This window comes from Acinonyx jubatus, chromosome B2 (genome assembly GCF_027475565.1).
Source record: "Acinonyx jubatus isolate Ajub_Pintada_27869175 chromosome B2, VMU_Ajub_asm_v1.0, whole genome shotgun sequence".
In the NCBI taxonomy this organism is placed as follows: Eukaryota; Metazoa; Chordata; class Mammalia; order Carnivora; family Felidae; genus Acinonyx; species Acinonyx jubatus.
The window spans coordinates 76,415,137-76,437,972 of NC_069385.1; the positions used below are offsets into that span (position 1 = coordinate 76,415,137).

The 22,836-nt window shown below is 38.4% G+C and overlaps 1 protein-coding gene across 3 annotated transcripts in view; it reads left to right on the plus strand.

The window, feature by feature from the left end:
• UBE3D (ubiquitin protein ligase E3D) overlaps nucleotides 1-20,433 on the plus strand; it is a 156,672-nt gene extending 136,239 nt beyond the window's left edge. For all 3 annotated transcript variants that reach the window (XR_008298493.1, XM_053222529.1, XM_027057346.2), the window contains one exon: nucleotides 19,859-20,433. Coding sequence is in view for 2 of the 3 variants with exons in the window: in XM_027057346.2 (XP_026913147.1) it covers nucleotides 19,859-19,879 (21 nt within the window). In the remaining variant the exon portion in view is untranslated. The remainder of the gene's footprint in view (nucleotides 1-19,858) is intronic.
• Nucleotides 20,434-22,836: the final 2,403 nt, after the last annotated feature.

Genomic DNA, 22,836 nt, shown 5'->3' on the forward strand with positions numbered 1-22,836 from the left:
TGTGTTAAAGATACCCAAAACAATATGTGAGTTTCAAAAGTTTCTTCCCTCCCCATCAAATCATAATGTATTTTTTCTCATGGTTTTATGACTTGGACAACTAATATAGTCTTTGCTCTCATCAGATCAAAACTTAACGTTTCTGTGTCTCCTCTTAAAACTTCTCTAATCCTGAAAGTTTTTTTTTCTCCTTTTACTATGGAGTACCCCTAGATACTTGATATTTAATTTTGTAGGTTACCAGTCATGAATTTCAGACCCCTTTTAGGCATAGAGGAAGAAAACTTTTCCAGGCACAAGTATAGGGAAGAGATTGCCTGTTTGGGGCCAGTCACAAACACTGTCGTGTCTGGTGTAATCCTTGACCAGCAGAGGAAGAGGGAAGCCCATCTCATAGCCCCACCTAAGGCATGAAGACCGAGCAACCTGACCACGTTTTCTCTGGAAAATACATGTGTTCTTTCTCCTAAACCCAGCTACCTCTTTCAGGTACATGTTGTGCCAGCCCTGACTTTCACTGAAATATGCAAATTCCTCAGTTAATCGGTGATGCCAGCTCCTAGAACCTGCATTTTTGTGGAGAAATGGCAAGATCCAGATCTTAGCATTTTATGGCAGTTAGCTGATTTTAAAGAATGATGGTATGTCCCGACAAAATATCATTGAACTTTGGTCATTTCTGAGTATTTGATGCCCCAATAGCCAGAAAAGTCCAGTTCACATTGTAATACACTAATGATTGAGTGGTTTGGGGTCGCATTTATAGCCACCCATTCATTCCCACTGTTTTATAGAATGTCTTGAATAATCAGACTCTTCTTTCTAGTTAATGTTATGATATAATTTGGATAGAGTAAAACTTTGGATTGTGAGTAACTTGTTCTGTGAGTGTTGGGCAAAACGAGCAAACATTTCTTTTTTTTTTTTTTTAAAAAGGAGAAATGGACAACCTTCTGATCGTGTGAGAGATCTTTAATTTTTTTTTTTAATGTTTATTTATTTTTGAGACAGAGAGAGACAGAGGGGCAGAGAGAGAGGGAGACACAGAATCTGAAACAGGCTCCAGGCTCTGAGCTGTCAGTACGGAGCCCGACGCGGGGCTCGAACTCACGGACTGTGAGATCATGACCTGAGCCGAAGTCGGACACTTAACCTGCCAAGCCACCCAGGCGCCCCCAAACATTTCTAATAAATTTTAACTTGATAAACAAGTGATGCCTTGTAATACGAGTAGTACATGACACCAAATATCACAAGATCACAACTGAGACAATGGTTCTTGAAATTCACTTTGATATACAAGTGCTTTGGATTATGAGCATATTTCCACAATGAATTATGCTCACAAACCAAGGTTTTACTGTATGTGGTAGGGGCCTGATTATTATAAATTCAGCCAAATAATTTCATGTAGTAAAGACTCACAGTGTAGTCAGTCATCCTGGATTCAGAGCTGAGTTTTTAATGAGTAGATTATGTTAGTAACAAAGGATGTGCTGGTTTGAACCCCTAGGAATGCTACCCATTACACACCTTCAGAGAACCCCTACACAATACTATCAGTGGCACCTGAGCTTGGAGTTATTTTTTAAGTAGCAGGTGATATTTTGCGCTACATTCTTTACATCTTACATCTACCTTCTTTATTTGCAAACACTATAGGGTGGCAGTGTTTTCTTTAATATCTGCAATTTTGGTAACTGTCACTGGTCACTGGTAACTGTCATTGTTACTTAAGGTAGTATAAGCCAAAAAAAAAAAAAAAGCTCATTTAAACCTTGGTTATTTTATATATATAATCAGCCATTTGTACTCTTTCAAAATAATTAAAGAAACATAGATTCATTCATGAATAGCAGACAGAAAAAATGCATCTGTAGCAATATTTAAAATACCTTATAAGGGACACCTGGGTGGCTCAGTTGGTTATGGCTCAAGTCATGATCTCACAGTTTGTGAGTTCGAGCCCCACGCCAGTCTTCCTGCTGACAGTATGGAGTCTGCTTGGAAATTCTTTCTCTCCTCCTCTCTCTGCCCCTTCCCTGCTCGTTCTTTCTCAAAATAACTAAATAAACATTTTTTAATAGTAAAATACATAAAAACATTTAGGTAGAGTAATGATAATTATCTGTATTCATTTATTGAGGGAGTCATCTGTTCCAGTGCCTGCCAGGCTATTTACCTTATCACTAATTCCTACAGCCATCAGTGGGCAGACCCAGAGGGATCTGAGGCTCTGAGTGGTCATTCAGCTCAGAGGGCAGGAAGGGAGAAGGGGCAGGTGTAGTCTCCTCTTTCCCTCAGTCCAGAGTCTGGATCTCTGGTCTCCTACAGCTTCTAGCTGTGTACAGAGTGCTGCCTTCTCACGCTAATCTGTTTTTTCATTTCTCTGTTTCATATACTCTGTCTCCGGCTTTGTGCAGTCTTTCCATATCACTTAGAGTTCACCCTTTTGTACCTTCCGAGTACCTCTCTGATTGTTCTGGCTTCTCCTGGAGCTTAGATGATGGGTACAAAACTTACCACTCTGAACCTTGATCTCTACCTACCCTTTCCTAGCACCAGACCCTAAGCTGTTGTTGACTTGGAGAAGCTCCATGAGCAGTCCCATGTAAAAGAGCCCCTCTTTGTTTTGCATGTGACCTAAAGTGAAAAAAGGTGAAACTTGTGGTGAAACATCACATAGCATTGTCCTCCTCAGTGTTCCCCTGTGTCAGTACCAGAGTTTACTTTCGTTTCATTTTGTAATTCTAAAATCCTCATAAGCCATTCTCCACCCGTTCTTTAAAATAAATAGATTACCAGTTTTATGATCCCTGTTTATTCCTAGCAACTCCAAATAACAGGCTTAAGAAATAAATGATGTTTATTTAAAAATGGATATGTTACTATGTTTTCCTTTTTAAAGATTTATGTGCCTTTAAATATTATATTTTCAAAGTAATGCCTAAGTAGTAAATGGCTAAAGAAAATAAACATCTGGTTATAATTTGATCCTCTTACCTGCCAGTCCTTAACTGTTACTTGATTATTCCCAGTTATAATCCTTTTTACTGAACTGCCTAAACTATGCCAGTATAATTCATCCTACTTTTTAAACTTACAGACAAAAATTCCTTTCCGAGATTTTATGCCAATTTCTCATCCATCCTGTTGGCTCTCCTCATTTGCCAGACACGTTCCCTTCTAATCAAAGAATTATTTTCTCTATACAAGAAGGGCTTTATTGTGCATCCTGGCTTTTCTTTGTCTTGTTTACATCTAATCCAAAAAAAGTAATCTACTTTCTTCTCAAAAAATAGAGTACCTGCATCATTTTAACTGCTACTAAATCTGGTTTAAAATTAGAATGTTATGGATTCTTTTTTCAACTAAAGTTACTATAGCAATTATCTCTCGCCATAATTAGGTAGAAGGGAGCTTTTATGATGGAGTGAATACTAGGCTCAGAAACAGAGACCTGGTTGCAAATCCAGTGTTATTCCTGGCTTATAGTAGTGAGCAGAATTTACTTACCTTCTTGGAATCTTGGTTCCTCTTTTATAAGTTGGGGGCAATTAAATTAGATATTTAATTCAAGTTTTTTTTTAAGGATTTAGCGAGATGAGACTGTGCCTTGCACTTAATTTCTTCACTGCATCAAAAACATATTAACATTTACTAAAGAACTTTTATAAAATATTAAAAAAATTAAACCCCCTATGGGTAGGTAAAGAAAAAGGACGTGAATTCACAATTAACCAATTTACAAGAAAAACAAATTATTAAACATTTGGGAGAATGTTTAAACTCATAGCAAGTAAATAAATTCAAAAAGCATTGTTATTTATTTTATTTGTTTTATTTTTTAAATTTACATCCAAATTAGCATATAGTGAAACAATGATTTCAGGAGTAGATTCCTTAATGCCCCTTACCCATTTAGCCCATCCCCCCTCCCACAACCCTTCTAGTAACCCTCAGTTTGTTCTCCACATATGAGTGTCTTCTGTTTTGTCCCCCTCCCTGTTTTGGTATTATTTTTGTTTCCCTTCCCTTATGTTCATCTGTTTTGTCTCTTAAAGTCCTCATATTAGTGAAGTCATATGATTTTTGTCTTTCTCTGACTGACTAATTTCATTTAGCATAATACCCTCTAGTTCCATCCACATAGTTGCAAATGGCAAGATTTCATTCTTTTTGATTGCTGAGTAATACTCCATTGTGTGTATATATATATATATATATATATATATATATATATATATATATACACACCACATCTTTATCCATTCATCCATTGATGGACATTTGGGCTCTTTCCATCCTTTGGCTATTGTTGATAGTGCTGCTATAAACATGGGGGTGCATGTGTCCCTTTGAAACAGCACACCTGTATCCCATGGATAAATGCCTAGTAGTGCAATTGCTGGGTCATAGGGTAGTTCTATTTTTAGTTTTTTGAACCTCCATACTGTTTTCCAGAGTGGCTACACCAGCTTGCATTGCCACCAACAATGCAAAAGAGATCCTCTTTCTCCGCATCCTCGCCAACATCTGTTGTTGCCTGAGTTGTTAATGTTACCCATTTTGACAGGTGTAAGGTGGTATCTCATTGTGGTTTTGATTTGTATTTCCCTGATGATGAGTGATGTGGAGTATTCTTTCATGTGTCGGTTGGCCATCTGGATGTCTTCCTTGGAGAAGTCTGTTCATGTCTTTTGCCCATTGCTTCACTGGATTGTTTGTTTTTTGGGCGTTGAGTTTGATAAGTTCTTTATAGATTTTGGATACCAACCCTTTATCTGATATGTCATTTGCAAACATCTTCTGCCATTCTGTCGGTTGCCTTTTAGTTTTGCTGATTGTTTCTTTGCTGTGCAGAAGCTTTTTATTTTGATGAGGTCCCAGTAATTCATTTTTGCTTTTGTTTCCCTTGCCTCTGGAGACATGTTGAGTAAGAAGTTGCTGTGGACAAGGTCAAAGAGGTTTTTGCATGCTTTCTCCTCAAGGATTTTGATGGCTTCCTGTCTTATATTGAGGTCTTCATTTTGAGTTTGTTTTTGTGTATGGTGTAAGAAACTGGTCCAGGTTCATTCTTCTGCATGTCGCTGTCCAGTTTTCCCAGCACCACTTGCTGAGGAGACTGTCTTATTCCATTGGATATTCTTTCCTGCTTTGTCAAAGATTAGTTGGCCATATGTTTGTGAGTCCATTTCTGGGTTCTCTATTCTGTTCCATTGATCTGAGTGTCTGTTCTTGTGCCAGTACCATACTGTCTTGATGATTACAGCTTTGTAGTATAGCTTGAAGTCTGGGATTGTGATGCCTCCTGATTTGGTTTTCTTTTTCAAGATCACTTTGGCTATTTGGGGTCTTTTTTGGTTCCATACAAATTTTACGATTTTTTGTTCTAACTCTGAAGAATTCTGGTGTTACTTTGATAGGGATTACATTGAATATGTAGATTGCTTTGGGTAGTATCGACATTTTAACAATATTTGTTCTTCCTATCCAGGATCATGGAATCTTTTTCCATCTTTTGGTGTCTTCTTCAATTTCTTTCATCAGCTCTCTATAGTTTTCAGTGTATAGATTTTTCACCTCTTTGGTTAGATTTATTCCTAGGTATTTTATGGTTTTTGGTGCAACTGTAAATGGGATCGATTCCTTGATTTTCTGTCGCTTCATCGTTGATGTATAGGAATGCAACCAATTTCTGTGCGTTGATTTTATATCCTGCAACTTTGCTGAATTCATGAATCAATTCTAGCAGTTTTTTGGTGGAATCTTTTGGGTTTTCCATAAAGAGTATCATGTCATCTGTAAAGAGTGAAAGTTTGACCTCTTCTTGGCCAATTTGGATGCCTTTTATTTCTTTGTGTTGTCTGATTGCAGAGGCTAAGACTTCCAATACTATGTTGAATAACAGTGGTGAGAGTGGACATCCCTGTCTTGTTCCTGACCTTAGGGGGAAAGCTCTCAGTTTTTCCTCATTGAGGATGATATTAGCATTGGGTCGTTCATGTATGGCTTTTATGATCTCGAGTTTGCTCCTTCTATCCCTACATTCTTCAGGGTTTTTATCAAGAAAAGATGCTGTATTTTGTCAAATGCTTTCTCTGCGTCTATTGAGAGGATCATATGGTTCTTGTCCTTTCTTTTATTGATTTAATGAATCATGTTGTTTTGCAGATACTGAACCAGCCCTGCATCCCAGGTATAAATCCCACTTGGTTGTGGTGAATAATTTTTTAATGTATTTTTGGATCCGGTTGGCTAATATCTTGTTGAGGATTTTTGCATTCATGTTCATCAGGGAAATGGGTCTGTAGTTCTCCTTTTTAGTGGAGTCTTTGTCTGGTTTTGGAATCAAGGTAATGCTGGCTTCATAGAAAAAGTTTGGATGTTTTCCTTCCATTTCTATTTTTTGGAACAGTTTCAAGACAATAGGTGTTAACTCTTCCTTAAATGTTTGGTATAATTCCCCTGGAAAGCCATCTGGCCCTGGACTCTTGGTTTTTGGGAGATTTTTGATTACTAATTTGATTTCCTTACTGGTTATGGGTCTTTTCAAATTTTCTATTTCTTACTGTTTCAATTTTGGTAGTATATATGTTTCTAGGAATTTGTCCATTTCTTCCAGATTACCCATTTTATTGGCATATAATTGCTCATAATATTCTCTTATTATTTTTATTTCGGTTGTGTTGGTTATGCTCTCTCCTCTTTCATTCTTGATTTTATTTGAGTCCTTTTTCTTCTTGATCAAACTGGCTAGTGGTTTATCAATTTTGTTAATTCTTTCAAAGAACCAGCTTCTGGTCTCATTGATCTGTTCTACTGGTTTTTTTTGGTTTCAATAGCATTAATTTCTGCTCTAATCTTTATTATTTCCTGTCTTCTGCTGGTTTTGGGTTTTATTTGCTGTTCGTTTTCTAGCTCCTTAAGGCATAAGGTTAGGTTGTGTATCTGAGATATTTCTTCCTTCTTTAGGAAGGCCTGGATTGCTATATACTTTCCTCTTATGACTGCCTTTGCTGCATCCCAAAGGTTTTGGGTTGTGTTGTTATCAATTTCATTGGCTTCCATGAACTTTTTAATTTCCTCTTTAACTTCTTGGTTAGCCCATTCATTCTTTAGTAGGATGTTCTTTAGTCTCCAAGTATATGTTACCTTTCCAAATTTTTTCTTGTTGATTTCGAGTTTCATAGTGTTGTGGTCTGAAAATATGCGCGTTATGATCTTGATCTTTTTGTACTTACTTAGGGCTGATTTTGTCCCAGTATATGGTCTATTCTGGAGAACGTTCCATGTGCACTGGAGAAGAATGTATATTCTGCTGCTTTAGGGTAAAATGTTCTGAATATATCTGTTAAGTCCATCTGGTCCAGTATGTCATTCAAAGCCATTGTTTCCTTGTTGATTTTTTGATTAGATGATCTGTCCATTGCTGTGAGTGGGGTGTTGAAGTCTCCTACTATTATGGTATTACTATCGATGAGTTTCTTTGTTTGTGATTAATTGATTTATATATTTGGGTGCTGTCACATTCGGTGCATAAATGTTTACAATTGTTAGGTTTTCTTGGTGGATAGACCCCTTGATTATGATATAATGCCCTTCTGCATCTCTTGATATAGTCTTTATTTTAAAGTCTAGATTGTCTGATATAAGTATGGCTACTCCGGCTTTCTTTTGTTGAACATTAGCATGATAGCGGTTCTCCATCCCCTTATTTTCAATCTGTAGGTGTCTTTAGGTCTAAAGTGTGTCTCTTGTAAACAGCATATAAATGAATCTTGTTTTCTTATCCATTGTTACCCTGTGTCTTTTGATTGGAACATTGAGTCCATTGACGTTTAGAGCGAGTACTGAAAGATATGCATTTATTGCCATTATGATGCTTGTAGAGTTGGCGTTTCTGGTCCTTCCTAATCTTTTGTTGCTTTTGGTATGTATTTATTTTTATTTATATATTTTCATCTTTTCTCCCTTAAAAAGTCTCCCTTAAAATTTCTTGCAGGGCTGGTTTAGTGGTCACAAACTCCTTTAATTTGTGTTTGTTTGGGAAACTTTTTATCCCTCCTTCTATTTTGAATGACAGCCTTGCTGGGTAAAGAATTCTTGGCTGCATATTTTTCTGATTCAGTACATTGAATATATCCCGCCACTCCCTTCTGGCTGCCAAGTTTCTGTGGATAGGCCTGCTGCAAACCTGATCTGCCTTCCCTTGTAGGTTAGGGACTTTTTTTTCCCTTCCTGCTTTCATGATTCTTTCCTTGCCTGAGTATTTTGTGAATTTGACTGTGATATACCTTGTTGATGTTCGGTTTTTGTTGAATCTAATGGGGGTCGTCTGTGCTTCCTGGATTTTGATGTCTCTGTCTTTCCCCAGGTTAGGAAAGTTTTCCATTATGATTTGCTCACATAACCCTTCTACCTGTATTTCTCTCTCTTCCTCTTCTGGGACCCCTATTATTCTGATGTTGTTCATTTTTAATGAGTCACTGATTTCTCTAATTCTTAAATCGTGCTCTTTTGCCTTAATCTCCCTCTTTTTTTCTGCTTTTTTATTCTCTGTAAGTTTGTCCTCTACATCGCTGATTCTCTGTTCTGTCTCATCCATCCTTGCTGCCGCAGCATCCTTTCAAGATTGCAGCTCAGTTATACCGTTTTTTATTTCACAATTAACCAATTTACAAGAAAAACAAATTATTAAACAAACATTTGGGAGAATGTTTAAACTCATAGCAAGTAAATAAATTCAAAAGGCATTGTTATTTTTTTTAATTAAGTTTGTGCTGATTAAAAAACAAAGACCTAATGCTAATGGCATTGCCAGTTGGTACAGCTCACTGGAAAAAATATGCATCAAATTATAATAATATTTATACCTTTCAATCTAGTAATCCCATTCCTGAGACTCAACCCTAAGGGAATATTGTAAAATATGGAAAAAATCTATAAACATGAAAATGACTGATGCTTATGATCTTAATAAACCTGGGAACAACTTAAGTTTGTAATGGATTAAATTAAGGAGGACTATTTTACAGCTATTAAAATATGAGTAAAGACTTACTGAGCAACATATAAAACTGTTGATGATATCAAAAATTATGCACATATGATAATCGATATAAAAATGTATCTTAAAACTATATAGAAATAGGCCCAAGTGATAATTATGTTAGATTTTATAGTACATTTTTTTTCCTTTTTCTCCGTATGTTTTCTAAGGTAATATTACTTTCAAGAGTAAAATTAGAGGGGCACCTGCCTGGCTCAGTCGCTTAAGTGTCTGACTTGGGCTCAGGTCATGATCTCGCGATTTGTGGGTTCGAGCCCCACATCGGGCTCTGTGCTGACAGCTCAGAGCCTGGAGCCTGCTTTGGATTCTGTCTCTCTCTCTCTCTCTGCCCCTCCCCCACCCATGCTCTGTCTCTCTCTCTCTCCCTCTCTCAAAAGTAAATAAACATTAAAAAATTGTTTTAAAAAAGTAAAATTAGAATTTAAGTCTAATGTATTCAGTGTGAAAAAAATATTTATTGAGTGCCTATTATGTACCTGGAAATTTTGCTATGACATTTTGAATTTTAAAAAATGCCAGAATACTTTCTTCATTATTTACTCCAGGGCAATAAAAAAGCAAAAAAAGAATGTGCTTAGTGGACTATTTAGAATAAGTGGTTCATATACAACCTAAGATTTAAGGTGCTATTGTGTGTAACCTAAGCATTTAATGCCAGGCTGTCAGCCCAACCACATTAAATGTAATGGTGTTCTGTCTCACTGTAGCCATCTGCTTCAGGACTCATTCCAAAATTATCTTACTAGCTTACTCAGGTCATTCCACTGAGGAAATGAAATATCAGTGATATATTGACCAGAACATCAATGTGGGCAAGATTTTAAATAATGTATCTCAAGCTACATGTAGAGGTAACTGGATTGAAGTAAGCTAGACAAGATCATTTGCCAAGAATTGTAGCATTATTGGGGCACCTGGATGGCTCAGTGGGTTAAGCGTCTGACTTCAGCTCAGATAACGATCTTGAGGTTTGTGAGTTCAAGCCCCGCATCAGGCTTGTGCAGACAGCTTGGTGCCTGGAGCCTACTTTGGATTCTGTGTTTCCCTCTCACTCTCTGCCCCTCCCTGACTCGTGCTTCCTCCCTCCCTCTCTCTCTCTCTCTCTCTCTCTCTCTCTCTCTCTCTCAAAAATAAATAAACATTTAAAAAATAGAAAAATAATTGTAGCATTATTTTTTGTTGAAATTTTTATTTAAATAGTTGTACATTCACTTGTTGTTATCAGAAATAATGTAAAAGATTACTTGTGTCCTTTACCCAGGTTCCCCAAAGGAAACATTGTTCAGAACTGTAGTATATTGTCACAAACAGGGTATTGACATGGTATGGTCCCTCCCATCTTACTCAGATTTCCCTGGTTTTATTTTATTCCTCTGTGTATGTGTGTGCACATGTATGAAGTACCACACAATTTTATCGCTGTATGTTTGTTTCCAACACCATTGTCAAGACACTGAGCAGTTGCGTTGGCAGTTAAACCAGGATCCATCCTGTTGCCCTGTTATAATCACACCATCTCTCCCCTCCCACTACCCCTAACCCCTGGCAACCACTACTCTGTCCTCTCTTTATAAAAATTTCTCATTTCTAAATATTATATACAATGGATCAGAATAGAAAATCCAGAAATAAACCCACAATTATATGTTCAAGTAATGCTTGACAAAGCAGGAAAGAATATCTAATGGGAAAAAGTCTCTTCAACAAATGATGTTGTTAAAACTGGACAACAACATGCAAAAGAATGAAACTGGACCACTCTTTTACACCAAACACAAAAATAAATTCAAAATGGATTAAAGGTCTACATGTGACTTGAAGCCATAAAAATCGTAGAAGAGAACACAGGCAATAACTTCTTTGACATCAGCTGTAGCAACTTCTTTCTACATATGTCTCCTGAGGCAAGGGAAACAAAAGCAGGAATAAACTACTGGGACTACATCAAAATAAAAAGCTTCTGCACAGTGAAGGAAACAAACAACAAAACTAAAAGGCAGCCTGTGGAATACAAGATATTAACAAATGACATATCTGATAAAGGGTTAGTTTCCAAAATGTATAAAGGACTTATAAAACTCAACACCCAAAACAAATAATTCAGTTAAGAAATGGGCAGGAGACATGAACAGACATCTCTCCAAAGAAGACATCCATCCAGTGGCACCTGGATGGCTCAGTTGGTTAAGCGTCAGGCTTCAGCTCAGGTCATGATCTCACAGTTCATGGGTTTGAGCTGTGTGTCGGGCTCTGTGCTGACAGCTCAGAGCCTGGAACCTGCTTCAGATTCTGTGTCTTCCTCTCTCTCTGCCTCTCCCCTTCTCACACTCTGTCTTTCTCTCTCTCAGAATTAAATAAATATTAAAACATTTTAATTAAAAAAAGACATTCATCCAATCAGCCTCGCTTCTCATCAGAGAAATGCAAATCAAAACTACAAGGAGATATCACCTCACACCTGTCAGATTGGCTAAAATGAACAACACAAGAAACAACAGGTGTTAGCAAGGGTGTGGAGAAAGGGGAACCCTCTCGTACTGTTCATGGTAATGCAAACTAGTGCAGCCACTGTGGAAAACAGTATAGAGACTCCTCAAAAAGTTATGAAGTTTTTATAATCAGTCTTATGATCCAGCAATCACACTACTGGGTATTTACCCAAAGATTACAAGAACACTAATTCAAAGGGATACACCCATGTCTTTATAGCAGCCTTATTTACAGTAGCCAAACTGTGGACAGAGTCCAATGTCCATCAACTGATGAATGGATAAAGAAGAAGTGGTATATATACAATGGAATATTATTCAGCCATAGAAAAGAATGAATTTTGCCATTTGTAATGACATGGATGGAACTGGAGAGTATAATGCTACATGAAATAAGTCAGAGAAAGACAAATACCGTATGATTTCACTCTCATACATTTTGAGGTCGGCTTTTTTTAACTCAGCATAATTCCCTGGAGATTCTTCCAAGTTGCATGTATGTGTAATTTGCTAGTTGTTATTGCTGAGTAGTATTCTACAATATTGGTATACCACAGTGGGTTTAACTATACACCTGGTCTGATTCCAGTTTGGGGCTATTAAAATAATGCTCCCATAAATATTTGTGTCCAGCTTTTTGTGTGAACATAAAGTTTTCATTTCTCTGGGTTAAATGTCTAAGACAGCAGTTGCTGGATCATATAGTAAATACATGTTTGCTTTTCAAAGAAATTGCTAAACCATTTTCTAGAATGCCCATACCATTTTATATCCACCACCTCCCAAGCAGCATATGGAAGATTTTGTTTCTTTGCCAGCTTTTTGGTGCTGTCATGATAGTCTTTATTTTTAATGAAAATTTGGGACAATTTTGTTTACCTGAACTAACCAAATAATTTTGGTAGAGACCCATGTGGGGTAACTAGATTTAGAAAAGAAAACCACATTAAGGCATATCAGGAGCTATCTTTTCCAGCCCCTCCTCACCCCAAAATCATTTACTTAACTCTTAACAGCCTAATTTTACACAGTAGATCAGTTTGAGATATTTGGCCCCTTCAATCTCTAGATAATTAACAAAAAGCACTCAGCTCTCCTTTTGTAGATGTTGGGCCCAATATCCTTTATCAATATCAGGAAATAGGACTGGACATTGTTTCTTTCTTCCTTGTTTAACAGTCTTACTGTCTTCTAGAAGAAAAAATATTTAAAAAAATTTTTTAATGTTTATTTTTTTATGTTTATTTGTATTTTTTTTCTTTAGCGTCTTTTTTTTTTTGAGAGAGAGAGAGAGAGACAGAGCATGAGCGGGGGAGGGGCAGAGAGAAAGGGAGACACAGAACCTGAAGCAAGCTCCAGGCTCTGATCTGTCAGCACAGACCCCAACATGGAGCTCACACCCACAAACTCTAGACCATGACCTGAGCCAAAAAGTTGGATGCGTAACCGACTGAGCCACCCAGGCGCCCCGAAAAAATGTGTTTTATAAGGATTTTTGGACCCCCTAGACCAGTGTCTTCCTTTTGCACTGGTCTGTAAATGAAGATGCTGGATTAGGGTTTAGACTTGTGTTTGAGTCCCTCTTCTTATTAGCTGTGCCACTATAAATAAGTCCCTTTCTAAGTTTGCTCGGCTGCGTAAAATGAATGGATTAGACCAGTGGCTCTCAGACTCTAACATAGAGTAGAGTCATCTGGAGGACTATTAGACACCAATTGCTGGGCTCCATCCCTAGAGTTTCTGATTCAGCAGATGTAGAATAGGGCACAAGAATTAGCCTAACAATTTCCTGGTGATGCAGATCAAGCTTGTCCAGAGACAACACCTAAGGAATCACTGGACTAGATTATGCTAAAATACCCTCTGGGCCCAATAGTCAATACCATCCCTTAACCCCCAAAGAAACCCCTCAAATTTGCTTTCTTGTAAAATGTTTTGTATTTATCTTTTTTTTCTTAAAGTGATACAGATATATAGTGGAATTTAATGTAGCCATTAAAAAAATATCATAGAAAAATAATCATTGTTATGGGAAGATCACCACAATAGATTATTAGGCTAAAAAGGACCTATGTATTACAAAGCAGCATATATAAAAATGTCCAGTTACACATAGATAATAGAAGTCTAGAGAGCTATATCTAAAGTGTTAGTAGTTATAGCTGATAGTGGAGTTACAAAAATTTTATTTTCCTAATTTTTTCTGTAATTCATATAATCATTAATCAGTTATTAAAAAAATTGAGCAATACAACTCTCGATTGCTCTAAGTTTTAAGAATTACAGTAAAGAACTTATTGAATACTAACCAACAACAGTAAGCTGTTCAGGTATGATATACTATTGTCTAGGACCATTTGCAAAGGCAGCGGTGAACCTCCTTAGCCTTTTCCCTGAAAAAAGTGTGGTAAATCACCCTTGTGCCTTCTTCCTACTTGATAGAATTCTGCACTCACGCACCTGCATCTGAATAGGTCTGGCCCCAGGACCACTCGTTACAGCATCACATCACTGCCTACTTAATGTAGGCACTTTTCCAACTGTTAGCCAGTGGGATCCACACTGCTAACCTCACAAGCTAACCTCTCCTCCATCCTTGACAATGGGTCAGAAAGTGTTTTATCAGGCAGCTTTCTGCCTTAGTCGTATCTCTCTTAGAAGAATTAATATTTACAAGTAAAATAGGAATTTAAAAACATTGCTGAAATAAGTCTGTTTAGATGGCAGAAACCAGTCATCTGCTATAGAAGGGTATTTTGTTTCCCATGTGTGTTCATGTCCCTGCCTGGGATTTCTAATTGTACTGATATCCCAAGTATTTCATCTTCTTCAACACTCATTCATGTCAATGTTAAGAGAGATAGATAAGAATGAACATAGCTGCCTTGAAAGATTACTTATTAAAGTAGTTTTGCTACTAAATATTTGAATTCATTGATACTGGAGAAAAATACTCCTTTGTTTCTGAGCTCTGACAACTGTTTCTGAATAAACTTGTTTGGTAAGAGGCCTGTCGCCAACAGGACAATGCAGTGGGATTGTCACAACACCACATCCACGGCTGTGGTTGTATCGCTGGTTCTCTTCTGCCAAGTTATCTCCTGTAGATATTCCATAGGATTGAGAAGTTAAAAAGACCTTTTGATATATGAGTGATGGTGTATTTATTGTGGTAGCACTGTTTTTTTATATTGTGCATTTGAACACCCACCCAGAATTATTGATTTTAACAAATGTGTCTTGTGCTTGAGGCAGTATTTTTTATGTAACATCTAAAGACTACTGCCATAGAAACGTTCACCCCATGGGTTTGCTGTCATTAGCACAGTTATTCATTTGCTTTATATAACTGGAAGCTTCAGTGATCGCATCAGAACCACTAGTTCACTATAGTGTTACAGTAGCACCATCCAATGCCAACAATATTCTCCACCATCCCCTTGTTCCAAAAGAAGTGAGGAGAATTTTATGTCTAGAACTTACTTGCTTTGGTGAATAGGATCAAGATCTAGTAACCGTTGAATTTGTCCATGTTTTCGGCTCTATGTACAGATGATGGGACATCAGTCCTAGTTTCTCCCCCACACATCTCTCTCTTCTGATACGAGACATACTGCTGGCTTTCCACCTAGAAGTCCACTGGGAAACAGCCAATCTTAGCTTAACTGGTTCCTGCATAGATGAAAATCAGCAGGCTTTTTATTTATATTTAAATTATCATAGTGCATCCATGGCTTAAAGAAAATACAAGGCCAAGGTTTAAATTAAGTTACAGACATCCATCTTACTCTTTCTTTCCTATTTTCTACAAGCTCTTATGGATTTTATACAGAAAGTCAGGAGTTGGAAGGCTGCATGGATGTTCCCTTGGTCTGGAGTCTCGGTCTGCAGTTGAGTATACACATAATTGTTGTCATCTTGGAGGGAGAGGATCTTCTTCCTTATTGTATTGTTTCTTTGGTCTTTTGTTGCATCCTTCCAGTTTGCTAGTCATTCATTTAGCAAGCCACCATCCTTAAGCAGGAAGAAGTGTTTGCCACTCTGTGCCATGCCAGGTTTTGCCTCCCCCTGTCAACACAGTATTCATAATTAGGGTAATAAAGACCTCTCTCAGGGTCTGCCTCAGAAATCTTACTTCCTTTCATAACCCAAGAATGGTATTTTTCTCCCAGCGGGTGTTAGGCATCCATCTCAAAACTTATCCCACATTATTAGAATTATCTCATTCCATGGCTGTCTCCCCCACCAGCCTCTTAGCACCGGGGGAGAATGCCTTCTCAGTGTGGTCTGACTGGGCCAGTCACTGGCGTGTAGACAGTACCTAATGATTAAATGAATTGAATGAATGAAGCCAGGCTGCCACCCCAGAGAGAGAAATCTTATACTATTTATCCAACTCAAAAAGATGAGTCCAGGTATTATCAACATGGGCCTGATCAATGCTGAATTAGTGAGTTAGTAAAAATTAGTTACTGTTATTTTTTAATGTTTATTTTTTTTTCTTTAAGCTTTTTTTTATGTTTTATTTATTTTTGAGAGAGAGAAAGACAGCATAAGCAGGAAAGGGACAGAGAGAGAGGGAGACACAGAATCTGAAGACAGGCTCCAGGCTCTGAGCTGTCAGCGCAAAGCCCGATGCAGACTCGAACCCACAAGCTGTGAGATCATGATCTGAGCTGAAGTCAGCCACTTAACTGACCGGGCCACCCAGGCGCCCCACTTAATATTATTTAAGATGTTAAATGTATTTGATAAATGCTTGAGTCATTTTCTGAAATTATTTTTATATTTATATTTATATTTTTTGTTTTGTAAATGAAATTTGACTTTTGAAACTGTTGTATAGTATAAAGTACAAACTTCTGATATTTTTCTGAAATTATTTTTATATTTACATTTATATTTTTTGTTTTGTAAATGAAATTTGATTTTCGAAACTGTTTTATAATATAAAGTATAAACTCTTTTCTGTGTCATAAAACATTCTATTTCAGAACATAACTTTGAACATGAGCCATACCTAAACAAAAATACATATTTAAGGCATGGTTTTATATATTTAATATCTACAATACTCTTTAAAGAACATTTGTGTGTGGCTATGCTTATTCTAAAGAGTTTCTTTTAAAGCTTGCAGTTGCTATGAAATTCACATTTTCCAGTATTTTACTGTTTTATCTGTCTTGTTTAGCAACCCCAAAGCACTTAGATAGCCTTTTCTTTTAATGTTAATCTTGTGCAGCCTGCCTTGACAGCATATTTTTTTATTGATTGAAATTTCAAATCTATGCTGAGGAATTGAATTTAATAATATAAATTTGTTAACTAAGATAAAAGAACATTAAAAAGTGTTTAACATATTCTGTAAATGTATTAAAGCATTTTAAACTGAAATTTGGTCAGCTATCACATCAGCCTAGCCCTGTTTGTTGTGGTTTAAGAAGATTGTTTTTAGGTGATGACTCAAAGCAGAGACATTATTTTTAGACATCTTTACCTCCTCGCCCTCTTCCTATTCCCAACTGTCCAAATTCAAGTGCACAGAATAGGGAGACTCAAACCTTACAGCCAATAGGAAAGAGTCCCATTTCTGTTGTTTTTAAATAATAATATATACTTTTGTAACTATATGTTCCAGAAATGTATCAATGGAGCCTCAAGCTGTGGCTGTGCTCATGTACTCTGAAAAGCCTTAAAACTTTTACTTTTGAGAATCAAACTAAAAAGATGAAATACAGAGAGTTTTCTTAGTGTAATGAAACAAAATTATCCTCAGAATAAATGGCAGTTAGGGCGAACAGTTTTTGCTGTCATCGATAAAAGCTAGAGAACACAAAATCAGTGTTAGAAATGCTGAAATATATTAACTCGCAGTGTTTTAAATAAAAAGAAGCTAAAATGCATTGTACAGTACCTGTTCCCAAGGATGATTGCAGTTTTTTGTTATTAAGAACTGCAAAATACATTATGTACTTGGCAGGCAGAATTATGAAAACTAGACCTGAAAAGACATATTGGGTCAAATTCTAAAGTTTTCCCTTCTTGGTGCGGGGGGAGGGGGCTCCATTTTGCATTATTTAATCAGCTCAGTCTCTTGTGTAATAGTTCCATCCTGAGTTCATATTCACAGGCATGCAAAAGAAAATAAATCTTTGATATTTGAGGCAATCATGAAGATTAAAAGTCCCCAAACCTCTGCAGTTTACCTCATTCGTCTGAAAACTTCTAGTGGGAAAAGCACGGGTTAGGAATCGAAATTTCTTCCTGAGCCCATTATTGCCACTTAATAGCTTTGTATCCTGAGCAAGTCACTTAATTTTTCTGAGCTTCTGTTTCTTCATTTGCTTTATGTAAATCACAGGTTATACTCAGGATGAAAGCAGTCCAAATAGGCTTCATAAACTATGAAGTGTTGTACAAGTTTCAGATAGGTCCAGTTATAATTCCCGTTTTGCAGATGAGGAAAGGCTGAGGGAGGCTGCTAACAAGATTGTTGAAGGTCACACAGCTGGTGAATAGAGATCTAGCTTTAAGCGCTTATGTCTATAATGTTGGTATTTTTCAGCATCAGCACTATTGACATTTTAGGGCTGATAATTCTTTCTTGTGGAGGGCTGTCCTGTGCATTATAACACGTTTAACAATACCCCTGGCCTCTACTCCCTAGATGCCAATAGCGTCCCCCAATTTATGATAACCAAAACGTCTGCAGACACTGCCAAATGTCCCCTGGTGGGTAAAATCACCCCAGGTTGAGAACTGCTGGTCTGTCTGTGTGATTCCAGGGGTAAAGTTATTAACCACTTTTATGGTGATGTTTATCAGTGGTATTATTCTGAGTGGTTTCTGGTTGGAATACTCCACGACATAGCAATTTTCCGAATTAAAAAGGAGACAACTGGTTTTCCTATTTCTCAATATTAACAGTGGCATTGTCTTCTTTGGAAGGTCTTCCCCATAAACTGTTCTTACAGAAGCAGAGTATCACCTGACAGAGACACTATCTACAGTGATCCAGAGGCCAGACTGATAACCTTTCCCCTGTAATTCCATGGCCATCCCCTAAGGGGCCCCACTGTTCTCTCTTGAACAGCCCCATCTCCTCTGGTGTATTCATGGGCTCCTGACTGATATCTGTTATCAGCTGAAAGGCAAGGGAGAGGAACACATGTATTTTCATAACCATTATCTCATCTAATCCTCACAGTAAGCCCTTGAGATTTGTATCAATTGTCTGTGTTTACATTTTGTTTAGGAATCTTAACCTTTCTTCTTTGCCTGCTCCTTCAACTTTGGTGTTCTCATTGCAAAACTTGATATAGAAAACTCAGCAGGAAGTTGATATGGAAACGCAGCAGGGGCCTTTCTCACCAGCTCTGTATGAAGAGTAACAGCCTTCTGAATTACTCAACAGAAAGCCGATGCTTTCTGCCCTGCATGACTCTTCCTTTTTCCTTTCCCCTTAACAGGGATCATTAAATACATGCCTCCTTTGACTGCATTTGGTGACTTAAGAACCAACTGTCCGGGAGTAGAATGTTTTTTAGTTCTGTTGCTCACTCTTTCCCCCAAAAAAGGCCAAGCATGACTTTGCCAGTCCTCCCACACTTCCCCATCTTTGTCTCTAATCTGCAGTCTGCGCTCTTCCTGATACTGGGACAGTTCCCAATTTATTTATCACTTCTGAACTCAACTTTTATGATCAACTTTAGTGTTTGTTTCTCTGTTGTTTAAAACTCCTGGGGGAAATAGATGCATTTGATCTGGGCCTCATTAAATAATCTGAAACGATTTTGTACGTAGACCTGTCTGAATTTTTTTAAACACTAAGTTTTAAGATCAGCTGCTACCGACAAGCCCAATAAATATAACTGAATGTGATTAAAAGCATTCACACGACCTGGGGAGAGGCTGGCAGTGAGGAGCTGGACTTGGCAGGAATCTTCTGGACTCAAACTTCTGCTCACAGAAAGTCCAAAATAAGGCAGTCTGAAACAATGGGAAGGAGGACTGGATTACTTCACGGCCATACAGCTTCAGTGTCAATTAAAACTTATTTATTTTTTTCTTTAAAGTGCATGCGAATCATGTTAATTACTACATGGTTCATTTAAAAAGGAGTAATTGGCTCCCGCTGTAAAATGGCAGTGTCTCCCCGGACCCAGGAGTTATTTTTCTTTTGTAGATCAGCATGCGTCTCTATTGACCAGAGTTCCCTGATTCTGATTTGACGTACATTGAACCATTTCATCATGTTATATAAGTGAAGCATCGTGGGTTTTTCTTCCTTCTCCAGGTGGCCTTTTTGAAGATGTAACTGTTGGAGCCAAGACATTCCTGTCCCTGGAAGACAGCTCTCCCGCACAGAGCACCCCAGAGGCCAGCATTCTGCACAGTAGGCAGCCATTACAGAGACAAGAACCAGAGCTACTGAATAAGAGCATCGTGTGGAAGTTGTGAGTTTACTGGTTCGCATATACTCTCCATGAGAGGAGTTCACTTCAAATCTTTGAAGAACCAAGACTGTGAAGAACGTTGTCATAGCAGGTTGAGGAAAGTGTAGAAGTTATGTCTCTATTTCCCACAGAGAGGAATATTCCAATATGTGCCGCGTCAGCACCACCTGGAAGGAGATTAGCTAGTGGAGTCCCATCTGTCCTTTGTGGAACGCAGTGAGGGGCTTCACTGGTGGATCTGAAAGTTAACTGCCGTACATCCAAGCAAATAAACTTACATAAGCTTCCCATTTGGTTTGTTTCAAACAAATGTTTAGAAAGAAAAATAATAGGAATTTGTATGCCTTATTCAGAAGAGATGCTCAGTGAATAAATGTTTGTTGAATGGTTATCACATTAAAGGTTTTCCTGTTTATGCAGGCCTGCACGGGTTCCTTTTCTTTATTTCCTTTACCAAATACTGTTGCTGATCAACAGATGCACCTCACTGGCTTCCCAGTATAGACTGGTCTTAATCCTTGTGTGCCAGAGCCGGTGGAGAGGAAGCCGTGGAGCGAGCATGATGGAGCTAGGGAGATTGCTACAGAGCATCACGGCGAGCTGCTGATTTCACAGAGACAGTTGGATCCTCTCCCACAGTCCCCTGGCTCCGGGCAGAGCTGCTCCGAGAGCCAGGCAGATCCCCTGTCTGTCACGAGGACAGTCTGGATCTGCACCCGTACCTGCTGCTCGCCCAACCTTGTGGTGTTCATCCTAGCCTACAGGCTGCCTTATACCTCTGTGCCCCCAAAACGCTGGGTTTTATGTCCCTGGATTTCCTAACACCCAAAACGTGGGTGTCACTTGGCCTTGTGCTTTAGCGAACTTTCTGTTTCACCCAGACCCTTGTCCTGCCAGCACAGCCATGCTGCAGCACTCCTAATGTGTAACGGGCAGACTGACACAGGACCAAAACCCATCTGTTTGGCCCTGCAGCGTCACTTTATTAAGCGCAGCTTGAAACAGCAAAGATCTCAGTGATCTGTCTAAGACACACAGCCACAGATGAGAATTACTTTGGTTTCTCTTAAGCTACTAAGCTCCCAAATACCAAGCTGGTTTTCCATGCTTTCGATTTCTAGCTGTCAGTATAGAGCAGGGTTTCTCCACCTTAGCACCATGTAGGTTTGGGGCCAGATGACAGTTTGTTGTGAGAGATTGTCCTCTGCTGTGGGGAGGAACTCTTTTTCCCTCTCAATTCAGGGGCTGCAGTTTGCAAATCAAACTGATAAAAGATAGGTGAATAAGAAAAACAACTTAATTGCATACATCCACACAAGAGTTTCACAAAGGAAGGAGACTCAAGGAGGTGGTCAGATGATTGAGGTTTATACACCATATTGGGCTAAACAAAGAAAAAAGAGGTTTTGGGCTTTTTGGCAGGGGAGGCAAATTATAGGAAGGTGAGGGAAGAAAATGTATGGTAATAGGGTTGTCTTGTTATGCAGATAAGAGTTTCTCAGATGATAAGAGTTGTCTCCCGGAGTAGTGCTCTTCCTGGTACAGAGACGTCTTTACAAATGGAAATTTCCCTTATAAATGTAAATTTCATTTACAAAAGAGGAAATTTATACTTTATTTTTAGGTAGTTACACGGAGGTAAAGAGCTTTTTCTGCCTCTGCTGGCTTTCAGTTGTCTTTAGCTCAAAATAATCCTTATGCCAAAGTGGCATATTTTGTGGTGACATAATTCTGGTACCCTTCTGTGCAATGAAGGATGTTTAGCAACATCCCTGGCCTCCACCCACCAGATTCTGGTAGCCCTCCAACCCCAGTTGTGACAACTAAAAACATCAGCATACATTTCCCTGGTGTCCAAAATTGACCCCAGTTGAGAACCACGGCCTTAGAGGACATAGCCTAAGAAACAAGATCTGGTGACTTTGTATAGTTGTGTGTTGTCACTGACACAGTCATTACAAAATCTAGGTCTTTTGTGGCATGGGGCCTGGCCTTAGTGTACTATTGGTTTCACAAATGAATACATTCATGATGAATGCTTTTATGTGTGACTATTTCTTAAGAGTTCAGTTTATATTGTTGGAGACCGGAATAAACTCAGTGAAGCAGAGTTCAGTCGGTGCATAAAATAGAAATTTCTTCTGAGGTAGTCTTTCTTCCCCTGGAGAAGAAAGCAGCTGTTACGGTGTTTACGGTTCCGATGGTGAAGGTACTCAGGATTCAAGACAACTCTACCACTCAACCAAACCCAGCTAGAAGAGGATTCCAATTTCCTAACCTTGTGTAAGTAAAATCAAGTTAAAGTCAAGTGTAGTTAGGGGCTCCTGGGTAGCTCAGTCGGTTAAGTGTCCGACTTCGGCTCAAGTCATGATCTCATGGCTCACGAGTTTAAGCCCCGCGTTGGGCTGTGTGCTGACAGCTCAGAGCCTGGAGCCTGCTTCAGATTCTGTGTCTCCCTCTCTCTCTGCTTCTCCCCGGCTCGTGCTCTCTTTCTGTCTCTCAAAAATAAATAAACACTAAAAAAAAAAAAATCAAGCGTAGTTAGACCTCTTCACCTCTCTCTGGGTCTTATGAGGAACCAAGCCAGAGAGAGCTAAGCCCACCTTCTTCTTAATGGCACCAGTGGAGGATGGAAGTAGAGTGGCTTTGAGAAGCTCTGAGGAAGGGGCAGGAGTAAGAGGTCTGTCTGTCCATCTCTGTCTTCTCTCTCTCCTCTCTCTCTCTCTTTCTCTCTCATGTGCGCACACACACACACACACGCACACACACAGAGGATTTCTGTTTATACTGTGGTTACTGTGTGAAGTTGCATCTGTCA